This window comes from Manacus vitellinus, unplaced genomic scaffold, assembly GCF_001715985.3.
Source record: "Manacus vitellinus isolate BGI_N305 unplaced genomic scaffold, ASM171598v3 scaffold_32_pilon, whole genome shotgun sequence".
Taxonomy (NCBI): Eukaryota; Metazoa; Chordata; class Aves; order Passeriformes; family Pipridae; genus Manacus; species Manacus vitellinus.
The window spans coordinates 6,880,143-6,895,358 of NW_021940460.1; the positions used below are offsets into that span (position 1 = coordinate 6,880,143).

General features: G+C 59.2%; 2 protein-coding genes across 4 annotated transcripts in view; both read right to left on the bottom strand.

The window, feature by feature from the left end:
* The window catches only part of RSKR (ribosomal protein S6 kinase related), a 3,815-nt gene extending 3,767 nt beyond the window's left edge, over positions 1 to 48 (bottom strand). Inside the window, exon 1 of the mRNA XM_029961280.1 lies at positions 36 to 48. Coding sequence (XP_029817140.1) covers positions 36 to 48 — 13 coding nt within the window. The remainder of the gene's footprint in view (positions 1 to 35) is intronic.
* A 325-nt stretch (positions 49 to 373) lies between these two features.
* KIAA0100 (KIAA0100 ortholog) lies at positions 374 to 14,755 on the bottom strand. 3 transcript variants are annotated; one of them, XM_018076683.3, is made up of 38 exons: positions 14,602 to 14,755; positions 14,291 to 14,337; positions 13,850 to 14,012; positions 13,652 to 13,770; positions 13,244 to 13,304; positions 12,864 to 13,062; positions 12,582 to 12,705; positions 12,082 to 12,206; positions 11,931 to 11,998; positions 11,688 to 11,836; positions 11,322 to 11,440; positions 10,952 to 11,115; positions 10,579 to 10,843; positions 10,255 to 10,460; positions 8,994 to 10,089; positions 8,564 to 8,755; positions 8,275 to 8,477; positions 8,077 to 8,195; positions 7,783 to 8,003; positions 7,452 to 7,642; positions 7,268 to 7,367; positions 6,990 to 7,192; positions 6,362 to 6,656; positions 6,084 to 6,241; positions 5,797 to 6,003; positions 5,583 to 5,682; positions 5,205 to 5,387; positions 4,823 to 4,944; positions 3,795 to 3,950; positions 3,591 to 3,712; positions 3,073 to 3,253; positions 2,907 to 2,993; positions 2,668 to 2,778; positions 2,457 to 2,592; positions 2,119 to 2,243; positions 1,349 to 1,450; positions 1,135 to 1,269; positions 374 to 935 (listed from the first exon to the last, which is right to left on the bottom strand). In XM_018076683.3, exons 4-38 carry the CDS (start codon positions 13,753 to 13,755, stop codon positions 753 to 755), a joined length of 6,312 nt encoding a protein of 2,103 aa, XP_017932172.2. In that variant the 5' UTR covers positions 13,756 to 13,770; positions 13,850 to 14,012; positions 14,291 to 14,337; positions 14,602 to 14,755; the 3' UTR covers positions 374 to 752. The 3 variants fall into 3 exon arrangements, with proteins under 3 accessions (XP_017932172.2, XP_025751335.1, XP_025751334.1); XM_025895550.2 differs by lacking the exon at positions 14,291 to 14,337 and having other exon boundaries at positions 5,205 to 5,265; positions 5,350 to 5,387; positions 14,602 to 14,627; XM_025895549.2 differs by lacking the exon at positions 14,291 to 14,337 and having other exon boundaries at positions 14,602 to 14,627.
* Positions 14,756 to 15,216: the final 461 nt, after the last annotated feature.

Here is a 15,216-nt window from a genome sequence, read left to right on the forward strand (position 1 = left end):
TGATCCGGGATCCCCCCTACACACATCAGGGTTACCAGCGCCCCTCATGACTGATCCTGCCTCACTCCAGGACCCCTCCTTGCACACTTTGGGGCTCCCCCTTCAACCTTTCCTTTGCACCCCACTTGCTGCGGCCACCAGGGTGTGCACACAGCCCACACTGAGCCCTGGCATGGCCCCAGGCACCGATGGGCTCATGGAGAAGACCTGAGAGGGCTAAGTGTACAGGCTGAGCCCCCGAAGTGGGTTCCCCGAGCAACTCCTGGGGAAGGGCAAGAGATGAAGCTCCCACAGACAGGGTGCTGTCAGGCTGAGGGAGGGGACAGCACTTAGCCTGACACTGCAGGGAGGTGAGAAGCCACTGGCTCAAGACTCTTCCAAATTAAAAACTCTTTTATTTAAACTCTCTCCTGTTCCCCTTTCTCCCAGCCTGGAGCGATCCTGCTGCTTCACCAGGCCCAGGGGCTGGGCCCAGCACCCGCACAGCAAGGAGGGGGTGAAGCTCGTGGGAGCCCTTGGCACGAGGGCCTGCACCCCACAAAGCAGCTCCGGAGCACCTTGTGCTCCCACATCCCCGTGCTGCTGCACCCCTGCCCCGCAGCAATGGGGCTGCCGAGGGCCTGCACATGGCTAATCCCTGCCTCGGGCATCACTGTGCTGAGCAGCACAGCCCCCCCTCCGCCTTAGGGGTGCCCCCCCAAGGGGGGAGCACGGGGCACCCCAGTCCCTTCCCGGCCTGCCGGGTGCTGCTGTCATTTGCGCCTGCCAAAGATCGACTTCTTGCTGGGGTTCTTCTCGCCCACGCTCAGCCCGATGAGCAGACGCGCCTTCTCGTCCTCCTCCTGCTGCTGGATGGTCCCGTCTGATTTGCTCTCCAGCTTCCCCCGGGCCTCTGCGCCCGCAGCTGGCTTCAGGCGTAGCTTCTCTTTGATCACCTGCCCCGGGATTTAGGGGGCTCAGCACTCCATGGCCACACCCAGGCCCCTCGGCATGGGGGAGAGCCTGAGTTGCTGCGCCAGTGTGGCTGCTTCCCACTCTGCAGGACATGCCACCTGCCTGGGGTTACCATCTCCAATCTGGGCAGAGCAGCTCTGGCAGCCTCCAGGGTGGGAAGTGGGATGGGGTCCCACATACCTGTGCTACCAAGGCTTTGCGGCTGTCCCTCTTCACCGCCATGGCAAAGTCCAGCCACGTCCACGTGTTGTTGTGGTACTCCAGGCACGGCAGCACCAGGTTCAGGTCACCCCAGTCCACGCTGTTCTTCTCACCCTGAGTGATGGGGGTGTCAGGTAGTGTGGGACAATGCCCCAGATCACCCCCAGCATAGCCCACCCCTCCAGCCCCGCACCTTGTAGCTGACACAGAGTGGCACCTGCGGGATCTTGATGTAGATGAAGGAATTGTTCATGGCTGCACGCTCCTTCATCTTGTCGATGTCATCCACGGGATGCTGGAGACAGAGCAGGAACCATGAGCAGAAGGGAAGTGATGCGTATGGATTTTTGGATTTTTAGCTTTTTCTAGATTTTAGAAGTAGCTGTATTATATGCCTTAGCAGTATTTTCCAGTAAAAGTAACGGCAGTAGCTTAAGGGTTCACATACCAAACCCTGTCCCATATCGCCCCCTCAAAATTCCGTTAGCTTGTTTAGACTTCCCTCAAGGTAGGCCTTCATTCTGTTTAAGAACATCTGCACTCTGGCCTGGACAACAAGATAATATGCAGGCACAGGATCTACCCTCTTTATCTTATCTTATCCACTAAGTTGTCTCGGAGTCCTGTTTTTCTGCGGTCTCTTAAGGCAACAGAAGGAGAGGGGACACAGCCAGGAACCAGCAGGGAAGGGACAGCCGGGCACTAGGCCAAGGCATTGCTTCACCAGGGAGAGGTGAGAGCTGCTCTGGCATGGTGGTAGAAAAATGAGATGCTGCAGGGATCATATCAAGCGTGCAGGTGCCTGGTTGTAAGGAATGCAAATCCTCATGGTGGGAGGGAGCAGGAGAGAACAGACAGGCAAGTGGGGGAGGACATGGCTGGCCAGCCCTGAAGCCAAGGAAAAACAGACTGACACCACAGCAGGGCTCTCCCAGATTCCCCCCTCAAGGCAGCAGCAGGTACCTCGGGTGCTTTTCGGAATGATCTTCTGACCCCTGATGTCCGATTCAGTCCCTGAGCAACTCCCTTGCCTGGGCCCAGTGAGTCATCGGCCACGATCAGCTGCCGCGGCTTCACCACGGGGATCCCTGGGGCAAACAGGGTGGGAGGTGGTGGCTGGTGTCCAGCTGGGGGTTAGCCATGACCCAGACCCTCCCACTGGCTCCCTGTCCACAGGGGAGACCAAAAATCCCTGTTCCTCAACACATGGCTTGCCAGCAGCTGCCCACAAACATAACCTGGACATGCAGACAGAGCTGCCCAAGGACATCCAGGGAGGAGGGTGATCATGAGCCTCTCACCTGTCGTCACCAGCTTGGACTTATCTTCCTCATCCCCCACCTCCTCCTCCTCCACATTACGACCAGGGAAGAAGAAACCCATCATCCTGTGAAAGAACTGGTGGGTGAGCTGGATGGTGAGGGGTACCACGTTCACCTGTGGGGAGAGAGACATGTCAGAGCCAGGCACATGCTGCCCATGCCCCACAGAGACCCAGTCCAGTCCTGGCACCTCAAAATGCTCCTTGATGGAGATGCCTCCCACGGGTGGCCGGACCTTGCTGAAAATCCTCAGTGCCAGCTGCCGGCCAGACTGGCAGGAGCTCTGGGGACGCAGCACCACCTGCAGGGGAGAGGACGGGCGGCTGGGGTGAGGACAGGCCACTCTGGCCAGGCCGAGGACAGGCCACTCTGGCCAGGCCACCTACGTGTCTCCAGGACACAGGGCTGCTCCCCCAGGCTGCCACTTGCCTTGTACACAGCGTTGGGCAGGAGGTTGTTCATCGTCACCCAGCCCAGCTCCAGCAGATGCTCGGCCGTGTCATCAGACTTGTTGACCTGCACGGACAAACCTGTCAGCCCTCCATGTCCCTGTCCCCAGCTCGGGGGCTGTGGGTATCACTGGCTAGCTCCACACCTTGCTGTAGAGGAAGCGCTGGAGCTCCAGCTCGGCTATGCCCAGCTGCCCGTCCTCCTCGGTCAGGCGCCAGCGGGCCTGGGCAAAGTAGAACTCTGTGCGCCGTGCCACACTCACATCCTCTGGCTGCTTTCGCAGCTCCATCTTGTTGGCTCGCTGCAGCTGGAAGTCCTTGAAGCACCTGCAGCAGAGAGGAGAGCACTGGGATGTGGAAGCCCTCAGTAAGAGGGACACAATGCTAAGGAAGCCAGAGATCATAGAATCATAGAACGGTTTGGACTGGAAGGGACCCTAAATCTCATCTATTTCCAACCCCCTGTTACAGGCAGGGACACCTTCCACTAGACCAGGTTGCTCCAAGCCCTGTCCAACCAAGCCCTGGACACTTCCAGGGCTGGGGCAGCCACAGCTTCTCTGGGCAATCTGTGCCAGGGCCTCACCACCCTCACAGGGAATAATTTCTTCCTAATACCCAATCCAAACCTGCTTTCAGTTTCAAGCCATCCCCCCCGTCCTACCTGATGAGTATGTTCAGCTCCTCGCTCTCCAGCTGCAGGTCAGCTTTCTCCTGGCTTAGCTGCTGCTGCAGCCTGTGGTTCAGGTCGAGCAGGATCTCGTTTTTGCTGTCATCCTTCAAGGACTGAAGGACAGACAACCCTCAGCACCCTCTGCCCTGGAGTGGGGATCCTGGGGAGCCAGGCACTGCCTGTATGTGGGCTCACCTTCATGTTGGAGTACATCTGCTTCTCCAGCTGCCGGATCTGGGCCACGTGCTGCCGCACGGCCTCTTGCAGGTGCAGGATACTGCTGCGCTGCTCCTCGGGGTTGCTGGAGATTTCCAGCTGGAAGCGCACCCGCTGTTTCTTCTCACTGTGCTCCTGGACATGGGGACAGGGGAAGGTTAGGAGTGTCTGGGTGCAGTGAGTGACACAGTGACCTGAAGTCCTGTGGTGTAGGGGGTTGGAGGGGATGTAGCAACCAGCTTTGACCTTGAGCTACAGCTGTGGCCTGGCAAAGGAACAAGTAAAACATCATTAAGGAAGAAAACGTGAGAAAGAGAAGAAAAACAGCTGCAGATAGAGGAATGTGTTTGGACATGAGAAGAGATACCAGTGACCTGTCAAGAGACGAGATGGGGCATGTGAACAGAAGCTAGAGACCAATTAAAGATGAGATACAAGCACGTGGACAGAGAAGAAGTAGGTAAAAAGAACGAGTTTGTCTATAATAAAATCCTTGCATGCAAAATGCAGTCTGAGTGCATTACTGTCCGTCGTCAAGGGGACCCCGGGCAAGAAATAGGTGAGGAGAATTTCTCTTTTTGAGAATTTCTCCTTGCTCAAGACACATTTTGTGGCTGAAAAAAACTAAGATTGGGAGAATGTATGAGATCAGCTGATATTCTGTCTTTCCCTCAGGCTGGACGACTTTTTGCCAGGACAGATAGAACAGGCAAACCCTTATCAAAAAAGGTGTTTACAAGGTACATAAAAACATTCTTTCCCACAGAGGGGGGAAGGAAAGAGAAGAAAAAGGGAAAAAACTGTGAAAAGCAGCCCACAGGGCAGTATGGGCATGCCTTTGGTATGCATGGACAAGGAGCCCTGCTTGGTGTGTGTTGTTTCTTTCCACCCAGCTGTGAGTTTCACAGTTGTAAAGTGTTTCCAAAATAAACTTCCTTCAATACCTGAAAGCCCATGGTTAGCTCTCTGGTTACCTGTGTGCATATTTGGAGCATACAGGTGGGTACCTTGCGTTTGGGCTCCACGTGCAGCAGCAGGTTGTTGACTATGTCAAGGATCATGGCATACTGTGCCGGGTTGGTGGAGATCTCCAGGTCGTGGTGGATCAGTGTGAAGGTATCCACAGCTCCTGCAGCAACATAAAAGGCAAGTGGGGCCTCAGCATGGCCAGAAACAGGATGCAAATGGCGACCAGCCAGAGACAGATGGGGGTTACACTGATTCCAGCAGGCACAGCATGCTCAGCATCATCTGGTGCACTGCAGGGGCTGTGTGCACCCCTCTGATCTCAGCAGGGCCAACACAGACCACCCCTGGAGGTACCAAGCACCTGTACCTGTGGGTCAGCCCAGAGCTTTGCTCCAAGGCACACTGCCTGGACATACTGACCCTCCTGCTTCTTCAGCAGATCCTCCTTCTCCTGGTTGGCAGGAGTCTCGGGTGGCTTTATCTGCGTGGCCAGCTCAGGGTCAATGTCATGGCTGTAGCTGATGTAGTACATGCGGCAGCTGCAGCGAGAGATGATCCTCTGTACCTGCTGGGTCTGCTGGGCTTCTGAGGGCTGGTTCCAGTCTGGGGACAGGCAGAGGCACCATGATCAGAGCACCATGTCCTGGCACATCGGGAACTTCATGGTGCAGGGCTCAGAGCATCAGTCAGCTCCTGGAGCCATGCACGGACAGGTCAGATGCTCTCAGCTCCAGCAGCCTTGGGGTCACACACAAACAGGACTGGGGTAGGCACAGCAGCCAGCCCTGTAGACAGTACCTGTCGTGGTGCTGACCATGCCCCCCACTGCCTGCCCGCTCTCCATCAGCTCCTGCACCGAGTCCAGGCTCCTTTGCCGATGTTCCTCAATATTTTTCACCTGGGGAGGCAAGAAGGCACCATTGGCTGTCCCCATTCTCCCTGCCTTGGCCAGGTCAGACAGCACTGTCCGTCCCCCACACAGCTCACCTATCACAGCCCCCCAGACACTCACCTCCAGCCAGAGCTGCCCGTGCTCCCCCTCAGAGGGGCTGCTCTCCGTCGTGGCAAAGTACTGCATGCCATCCAACAGGCAGGTCCAGGACGTCTTCTGCTTCAGTGTGTCCCCATACCAGGCAGGGTGGTGCTGGCACTGCAGCAGCTGGGCCTTGGCAGCGGACACGATCACACAGCCCTCCGTCTCCGCACCACGCAGAACCATCTGTGGGGGGAGGGACCCCGGGGGTCAGACCAGCCTTTCTGGGGCCCTCTCACAGCCAGGTCGTGGGGACAGGTAGGCACCTGGCAGTTCACCAGCTCGATGAGGCAGTTGCGGTTGTAGATGTCATCGGTCTGACAGGCGGCGATGCCGCAGAGCTGCTCACTGGCCCCCGACTCCTCCTCCGTGAATACCACGAACTTGTCTGTCTCCTCAATGAGCTTCTGCAGCATGTAAGCCCCTGGGGAGGGAAAAAGAGTCAGTGCAAGGCTGCAGGGGGCTGGCTGGGGGGGTACAGGGTGAAGGGAAGTATGGCTTTCAGCTGTGGGCTGCCCCTTGCTCCCCTCCCCACTGTGCTCACCCCCCGAGGAGGCTCTCTCGGGTCGGCCGCTGGTGATGGGAACAGTCACTCTGGCAGGGATGGAGTGAGCAGAGAGCGGGCCCCGTTTCAGTTTCTTGGCCTGCAGCTGCGTGTCGATCTTCAGCCCCTTCAGGGCCTCGGTGGACAGGTTGCGCTTGAGCACAGCCGCTTTCTTGTAGCCATCGTAGAGGCCGAAGGCGATGTCCCGGTTCGTGGTGGTCCAGGACGCCCGCAGGTCCACCAAGTGCAGCTGGTGTGTGTGGAAACCATCGTCCCCATCACGCAGGGGTAGCTCCTGGGCACGGAGGGTGAGAGCCTCAGCATGGCAAAGCTACCTCCAGCCTGTGACCACGGGCCTCACACACAGGGGCTGGGAGCCTTGCCAGGCCCTACAGGCAGAACGTGGGGGCCAAAGCCTGGGGGACCACCCCAGAGTCCCCAGCACGGGCCCATGCCAGGGATGCTGTGGGTGGAACAAGGCCAGGTGCTTGGGAGATCAGAGGCCCTGAAGACCTGTCTCCTCTGAAGCCGAATCCCTCCCCCATTGCACTCAACAACCAAGGTCGCCCTGTCCTGAGGATGCCACCAGGCCAGCACAGGCTGCCGTGCCCTGTGTTTGCAGCGCTACCTCCTCAGCCGTGCGGTTGCTGTGCCGCTGGTAGGTGAGGGAGGACAGGCTCAGCAGGTGGGTTTTCTTCACCAGGGTGTCGAGCTGGTGGTCGGCATTCTCATCACAAGTGGAGGCCATGAGGTGCACGGTGACCTGGCTCAGGTCGCTCACCATCTGCGTGATGCTCCACTCGGAAATGAGGCGTCGCATCACTGTGCCAGCTGGGGGACAGAGGGAGGGGGTCAGCCAGGGCCCTGCCATACAAGGAAGTGCTGCTGGCAGGATTCCCAACTCACCTTGCGGTATGAGCCGTTGGGTGCCACGAGTGAAGATGTGTCCCTGGCAGCATTCCACCTGGATCCCCCGCTGCTGGGCAAAGGAGGCCCAGTAATGCACCTGGGAGAGAGCAGAGAGGCCAGCTGAGAGCCCAGCGCAGGCACAGCAGGGAGGTAATACCAGCCCCCCACCCCTGGGACTTGCCTGCAGCCGAGGGAAGAGTGCTGTATAGGACAACTGCTTGTAATGCTGCCCCAGCTTCTTCTTGCTGGGCTTCATGTTGTTGAAGAGCTTCCCACGGCAGATGGGCCGTGTCACGCTGGTCCACGTGGCCCAAAAATTCTGCATCCAGCGGAGGGTGCTGCTGTAGAGCAGGATCCGGGGCTGGGAGTGCTCTGAGAATATACCCACTGTCAGCACCCTGGGGCAGGGACATGGCAGCACCCAACCCAGGACACATAAAGGATTGCTCAAACCAGCATGCTCTGCCCCGTCCCCCTTGTCCCAAAGGGATCCCCAGGACACTATCACCCACCTTTACTGGGCCGTGTCAGGTCCATTCGGATGGAGAGGTTGAGGTTCTCGGAGCGGAAGGCACGGTAGGAGTCATACTGCTGCCCTACTGGCACCTCGGGCAGGAATTCGGGGGAGCGCAGCACCACACCGTGGTGGTCATGGGGGTTCCCGTGGCACAGCCACTGCAGGTCCAGTGTCATGCACAGGTCAGGCAGGTGCAGGAAGCAGCAGTCGTCATACCTGAATGCAGAAAGAGACCCCAGTCATTCCCCGGCACTGGTGGAGGCCTCTGTGCTCCAGGGCCCACACTCACTTGGAGGCTGTCCGGACGTTGATATCCAGGTTGCCCTTGAAGACAAACTGCCCGGGCTTCCAGTGGAAGGAGAGTTGGCTCCACTCCCAGTGCATGTTCTCTGTGGTGTTGTAGGGGTCCTGCAAGGACAAGCATGAGGAGAGGGAGGTGTGAGCTGACCCTGCGCCATGCTCTGTTCCCCAGCCCAGCAGCACCCACCTCAGTGGCCAGCTGGTGCAGGTTGGCCTGTTCAATGTCCATGTGCCAGTCTCCGTGGAAGAGAAGGCGGCTCTTGTCCCACCAGGGCAACGGGGCACTGGGATCCTCTGAGGGCTTCGTGAGAAGATCCACACACTGGCCAATCAGGGTCCAGGCTGGGTCCCAGCAGGGCCCCCACACGATGGTGTACTGGGAGATCACAGCTGGGAACGCAGAGATGGGCTCAGCCATTTGCACATCCCACGCTGCCCCATCCCTACCCCGGCACAGAGCCCCCCATTCCTCTTACAGTGAAAGTCGTGGTAGAACTTCAAGGGTGGCATGTTCCTCTCCACCGTGGCATCCCCCCAGGGCAGCCCCAGCTTCAGGACCTGGCGGCGCCGGGAGCAGGCCTGGCCGCACTGCTCGGCTCCGATCAGGCGGCCGGAGAGCTGCCAGTTCCGGATCTCAAAGAGGTAGCGAGGGTAGTCACGGATCCGCACTGCAGGGCGGAGGAAGCACTGAGACATGCGGCAGCAAAGGGACACTGCCCCAGTCCCCCGCTCTCAGCCACACGAGGAACCACTCTCCTGTCACATCTCTGCTCCCTTCCCACTCCCTTGAACCTCTGAAAATCATTTTCCCTGCTTGCATGGTGTCAGCAGGTCCCCGTCCTGGAAGCCCAGCCGTCACAGCCATTGTGCTGTCCTCCAAGGGCACCCTCACGCAAAGCAACTCACCAAAGAAGCTGCCAACTCTGCCCTTCATCATGCGGCACCACTGGGTGACCATCTCCAGACCCTCGGAGGGGAACGGGCTAACATCATCCAGGTCCCTCATCTGCTCCAATACACGTTCTGTGCCATGGAAGGACTCATCAGCCATGGCCACCAGCTCCAGGTGGGCCAAGGTCCAGGTGAGAAGGGCCCTCCGCATGGGTGTGTTGGCGTAGAGGCGCCGCGAGCGCTGGATGTAGATCTCGATGTTCTTCTTCTCCAGTGAGGCGTACAGCTCCTCGATCTTGCGGGCAGGCAGCAGTTCCCCGTGCTGCTTGCGCAGCGCAGCCACCTTGGCGTCCAGCAGCTGCAGGCGCTTGGCGCTCTCCTTGCTCTCGTCCTTCATCAGCTCATAGTTGTCTCGTAACTTGACCTCAAAGACATCGTCCAGGAAGACCCAGGAGAAGTGGGTCACTTTAAGCAGGAGGTCTGGGGGCAGCGCCGTGCTGGTGGGGCGCCCAGGCCGGTGAAGGCCCTTCAGCCACTTCTGCACGCCCACGGCAGCGTCCAGCGTGCGGGAGAAGTCGTACTGGTAGGGGAACTCGATGGTCACACTGGCAAAGGAGAAGGCCCAGCCGCGGTTGCGGAGGGTGCGCAGCGTGGGGAAGGCGTCACGGTGCCGGATGACCTCCTCCAGCTCTGGCAGCAGTTTCACCTCCACCTCCTTGAAGCTGAAGATGCTGTGCCCGTCAAAGCCAGCGGCCAGCTCGGGGCAGTAGCCGTGCAGGGCACCACCATGCCAGCTCACCGAGGTCCGCTCGGCAGCCAGGCTGATGTAGTTGGCCTCAGAGACAAAGGCTGTGACTTTGGCGGAGCTCAGCTCTAGGGACAGGGACAAAAGTCTTTTGGAGGATGGCCCTTTTGGCTGGAGGGGCCCCGGTGATTCAGTAGGGGTGGTTGGGTGGGACGTGGGGCTCTCTGGGGGTAAGGAGGGAAGCGTCCTGTGGCCAAGGGCGTTCCACAAGGCTTCGTGGCACTGCAGGGTGGCCAGGGTGTGATGGTAGAGGTGCATATGGTCAGGAGGGCTCCACAGTACTGCCAGCCCCTCACCGCACTGCACCTGTGCCAGAGAGAGCAAGCAGGCACCACGTCACTGCCAGGGCCAGCACAGCACAGCCCCGTTCTCCTCCCCAGCACCTTTCGGTGCCAGCCAATCCTCCCCCTGCCCCATCCATCCCAGTCCCACTACTACAGGATAAAGCAGAGGCCTGACACCCAAACCAACCTCCAGGGAGCGGATGCTGCTGTGGTAGGTGACAGAGAGCATGGAGAGGTTGGCCACCGGGTTGGGGATGGCAGGAGCTTTGCAGCACGGCTGCATCTTCTCAGTGATGCTCTTCACCAGGGCCAGCACCATGCCCTGCACGCTGACTGTGCAGCTCTCAGCACTTCCCAGGACAGTCAGCGTGTCCAGCCGCAGCTCCAAGGCACCTAGAGAGACAGCACATCAGTGCTGGAGGCATGGAGGAGGCACACCACAGCATGCCAGACTCCCAGCTGTGGGGTTATTGCAGGACAGCCACCTGGGATCAGCCTGTATGCTACTTACCCACCAGGGCCGAGAGTGTGAAAAGGTTCACATCCTCCACCTTCAGATCCACCTTCCAGAGCAGCCGCCAGGGCTCACTGGAGGCAGAGGGGGGCTGTTTGGCAAGCTCAGCTCCGCTGGGCTGTGGGCAGAACAGGGGCAGGACCCTGGCCAGGCACTCAGTGCAGGTGTCTGACGACTCCACTTGCAACCCCCGGATGGTGCAGTCCAGGAAAAGCGTATCCGACTGGGCGCTGGACATGCCCAGGGGCTGGTTGTAGCTGCCCTGTAGGACAAACAGGATGATCACTCTCAGGCTGCAGGATGTCCCCGTACCACCCACATGGCATCTCTCTCCTGAAAGCCACCCTTGCCCCCTTGGCTTGCCCCTTACCTGGAGGTTGAAGGAGTCGAGGATGAGGGCTTCTCCCCACACGTGCATGTTGGGGGGATGTGGGGCACGCTGGATGTGCGAGTCGTTGCCCACACGCCAGCACAGGTGGTCCACGGCCAGCACCGCTCGCTGGTGCACGCTCTGCGGCCGCAGGTGCTGGTAGTCTGTGAGCAGAGAGGAGAGGGTGAGTGTGGGCAGGGCTTGCCCAAACACAGGCACAACCAGTCAGGGATCCACAGCCCCTGGCCACATGCAGACATGGGTAAGCACAGTGGCAGCACGGCCATCCCTGTTCCCCTCCTAGTGCCTCTCAGGCACAGCCATCAACCCCCAAGAAGAGCCCAGCAGCCACCCTGATGCCAGCCCGTACCTGCAGAGATGGAGTTGAAGCCCAAGGCGAAGGGTGGTGTGTCCCCCAGCTGCACGGACACACTGACGTTGGACAGTGAGGCACTCAGGATGATGGGCGCTATGATTTGGGGATAGCTCCTGCATGGGACAAGCAGGGATTGTCTTTTACTGGGAGCTGTAGGCCATAGAGCATGGCAGGGAACAGGCCCAGAGGGACACCCTCTCTTCAGGAGCTACCTGATCACCTCCCACTCTCTGTACCAGCCACCCCATCCCACAGGCTGTGCGCAGGGCAGAGAAGGTGCTGAGTGCCCAGGCACCCTGCCAGAGTGTGGCAAGAGCAAACAAGCTGTGATACCAGCAGCTGTGCTGAGGCCAAGTTTACCTTCCTTTGTGCCCTTGGCTGGGGACAGGCACTGCCCGGCACCTGTACTCTTGTGCCAACAGGCCCAGCCAGTGTGAAAACTCTTGGTGACGGTAGTGGATGATGCAGGTGTTGAGCAGAACAGCAGCCGAGAGGTCAATGGCTGTGACCTAGAGCAGGGAGAGGGCCAGGTGGCAAAAAACTCATGCCAGGAGCCAAACCAGTCACCCCCAGGAAAAAGGACTGTGCCCAGCAATCGCTTACCTGTAGGCTGGTCTTCAGGGAGTTGAGGCACACGATGCGTTGGCGGCTCTGGGACAGGAGAAGGCCATCTGTGGAGAGAGAGGAGCAGAAGTCAGGGGTGGCAGAGAGGAGTGGTGGTAGCCCTCTCCTGCCCTTCCTTCTGGCTACTTGCCCTCCAGCTGGAGGTCTACACTCATTTGGTCCAGGTCTGAGCTGGGCGTGAAGTTGCGCAGTGGGATCTGCTCGTCTTCACGCTGATATAGAAACTGCAGCAGCTTCAGGCTCCAGGTGAGGTGCCTGTAAGAAGCGGGGAAACACTGTCAGAAGGGAACCACACCATCATGTCCTTCATCTCCCCATTTCTCATCATCAGCTGACCAGCATGCCGGCATGGACAGACACCAGACAGTGCCCAGCTGAAGCCCAGCCCAGTGCTCGCATCCCATCAGCAGAGCATCCCATCAGGCTGTCCTGCTAGAGAACCAGCTCATGTCCTTCCTCCCTCCCCAAGAGCCCAGTCCCTGGCCAAGCTCAGTCCTTCCCACTGGGGTGGGCTCTAGGACTCACTCTCTGCAGTCTGGATGAGCAGGGAATGGCACAGCTGTTTCCAGGTCCATGTCCCAAGCACTAATTTGGTTTAGGACAGCCTCTTGCCTCTACCTGCCTCCTTACCTCTTCTGGCTGTTCATGGACAGCACCATGCTAGTGTTCTCCAGCTTCATCTCCACCCTCCTGGGGATAAGCTGCAGAGTGTCCCTGCTCAGCACAGACAGGGACTTTGGGGGCTCCTCAGGGCCTGGAGAAGAACACAGTCATGGGAAGGCTCTTGCCCAAAGCCCCACACTCTGCAGCAGGAGGGAGTGACGGCACAGCCAAATCCCTCTGGCTCCAGTGCAAGCATGGGGGCTGCCAGCCCCTGCCGGGCCTGGAGCTTGTCCCTGTCCCTGTCCTGACCTGTGCTGGGCTGTTCCCCTGTGCTGCTGTGCTGGGCCCCGGCAGTGACGTGGTGCAGGAGGGGGCTGCAGAAAAGCCCCTCGTGCAGCTCTGCCTGCAGTGTCCGGATGCACAGCCGGACGCCCACCAGCCGCCGCTTGCTGCTGATCTCCAGCGAGAGGGACAGTGCCAGGGCCAGCTCTGCCAGGCACGTGTCATCCTGCGTGGGGATACAGCAAGGAGTGACACCCAATGTCCTGCCAGCAGATGCTGCAGGTGCCCAGCATTGGGCTCAGAGCCTCACAGCATTGCCCAGCCTCAGGGACATGCTGGAGTGGGTCCTCAGGGTATCCCACAGAGCCGGTGCCCAGGCTCCAAGTGTGGAATTCTCCAGCACTCACCAGCTGGCTGCTCCGGAGGACTTTGCTGTTCACCTTTGTCAGGCTCACCTCGCAGGTCAGGCTGGGGAAAGCAGAAAAGAGAGGGAGGATGTGGGCCTTGCTGCTGCCAAACCAAGTCCCTGTCCTCTCTTTTCTGTGGGACACGGGGATCCCAAGTCCCTGCTTCAAGTGCTCCTCAAAGCAGATCATGCCCTAAGTCCATGCACACCAGCAACACATTATTTGGAGAACACACAACTCAAGCTTCCCATGATGCAAAAAGGAACCAGGCCAGCCTGGAGAAGGTTAATGTGTCACATCACAGGTGACATGAGATGCTGCTGAGTGGAACAGAGAGAGAAGACAGCAGGCTGGGGTCAGAGGAGCCTCCCTGCCCCTGAAGCAGAGTGCATGCAAGCACAGTATTACCTCTTCCCGTTGCCATTCAGGAGGAGACGCGTCTGGCTGGCCTGGATGTGCCAGAGAGACTCTGAGGTGGCCACGTGCAGAACCATGATGTTGATGGAATCCATGTGGATGGAAAAGAGCTGGGAGGAAGGTGCTACGGTGAGGGATATCCGACAGCAGCGCAGCCCACAACAGCGTCTCATCAAGCCAGTGCCTCACCTGGCTAAGTAGCCTTAGCAGGGAGGGTTTAAGGGTCAGGTCTGCTCTGCTTTCATTTCCGTCAGCTTCTCTAGGAGCCTCCGGGACGGACGGCTGGAACCCAGGGCCCTTCTGGAGATCCGTGCGGATTCGCACCTCGCCAAAACACAGCTCGAAGTAGCGCCTGTGGGAGAACAGCACAGGCAGCTCTTACAAGAGCTCACACTTGGCACACCCAGCCCCACCACCAGTGATGTCCCCCATCCCAGGAATATGCAGGACCAGCACAAGGGCACCCACAAGACACTGCCACCTCAAAAAGTGGTTCACTCTCTCAGAGCAGACCATGGGGAAATAAGGATGTCAGGAAGGTGTAAAGGCAGCAGGACCACAGTCAGTGGGGCTAGGGGTGAGCCAGACCCCCCAGGCAAGCAGGCAGGGAGTTGGCGTGGGGGTACATACGGCAGCTCCCGGCTCAGTTTACTGGAGATCCAGATGTTATCAATCTCCTGCAAGGACACACGGGCAGGTCAGAGAAGAAACAACCTGAGCCTTATGATGCTCATCCTGACATTCCTGCTCTACTCCCAATGCCTGGGATCATTCAAGGAGCAGCTAAAACCCCAAGTGTGGCCCTTGGAGGAAGGGCCTGGCACCAGCCATGGGGATGCCCAACAGGAGCATGGCTACACAGATTTGCTGCCAGCCTATAAGTGACCGTAACCACCCTCTCTGCCCGTCTGCCCGTGACCACCCCTTGCTCGGGTACCCACCACAGTCTGCTGCTCCCGCTGAAACTTGAGGCTGATGTTCTGGGCCCAGAAGAAGCCGAAGGAGCCAATCTTCAGCTCCGCATGAAGCTTCTGCCGGCACCAGGTGACAGCCAGGCGACATGCCAGCCACCTGTGGGGACAGGGGGAAGGCCAGGGTCAGCCTCCCCACTGGGGCTGGGGACCAGCCCTCTTTGCCCTTTGAGCACCAGCTCCAGCACCCACAGCTGGACAGGAGCTCCCAGGGCCCCAGGCTGGGGCAGAGACCCTGCAGGGTCACCCCCAACAATCTCTGACACATCCTCCAAGCCCTGAGGGGTCCCTTTGACCCCCATACCCCCCTGACAACCCCGTGCCCACTCCTGCAGGCTCCCATAAACTTCTGTATGCCCCCAAGGCACTGACATCCCCAACCTCCCAGCCCTAGGAGCCCTCAATTCCCTGCAGACTCCCTCCAAGTCCTGTGAGCCCCCCAAATTCCCCAAACTCCCCAGAGCCCTCTTTGTCCCCCTTAATCCCTGCTTCTCCCCTCCTAGACCCCCAACACCTCACCCTCAGCCTCGTGGGGCCCCCTCCATCCCTGACACTACCCCAACCACCCTTATCACCCCCCAAAAC

What these genes read in the sequence shown, in the direction of transcription:
- KIAA0100 (XM_018076683.3), bottom strand. Translation starts at nt 13,755, where the DNA reads ATGGATTCCATCAACATCATGGTTCTGCACGTGGCCACCTCAGAGTCT. An exon ending in AGGGGAACAGCCCAGCACAG is followed by an intron (nt 12,706 to 12,863) that starts GTCAGGACAGGG and finishes GTTCTTCTCCAG; the next exon opens with GCCCTGAGGAGCCCCCAAAG. An exon ending in CATTCCGAAAAGCACCCGAG is followed by an intron (nt 1,451 to 2,118) that starts GTACCTGCTGCT and finishes CTCTGTCTCCAG; the next exon opens with CATCCCGTGGATGACATCGA.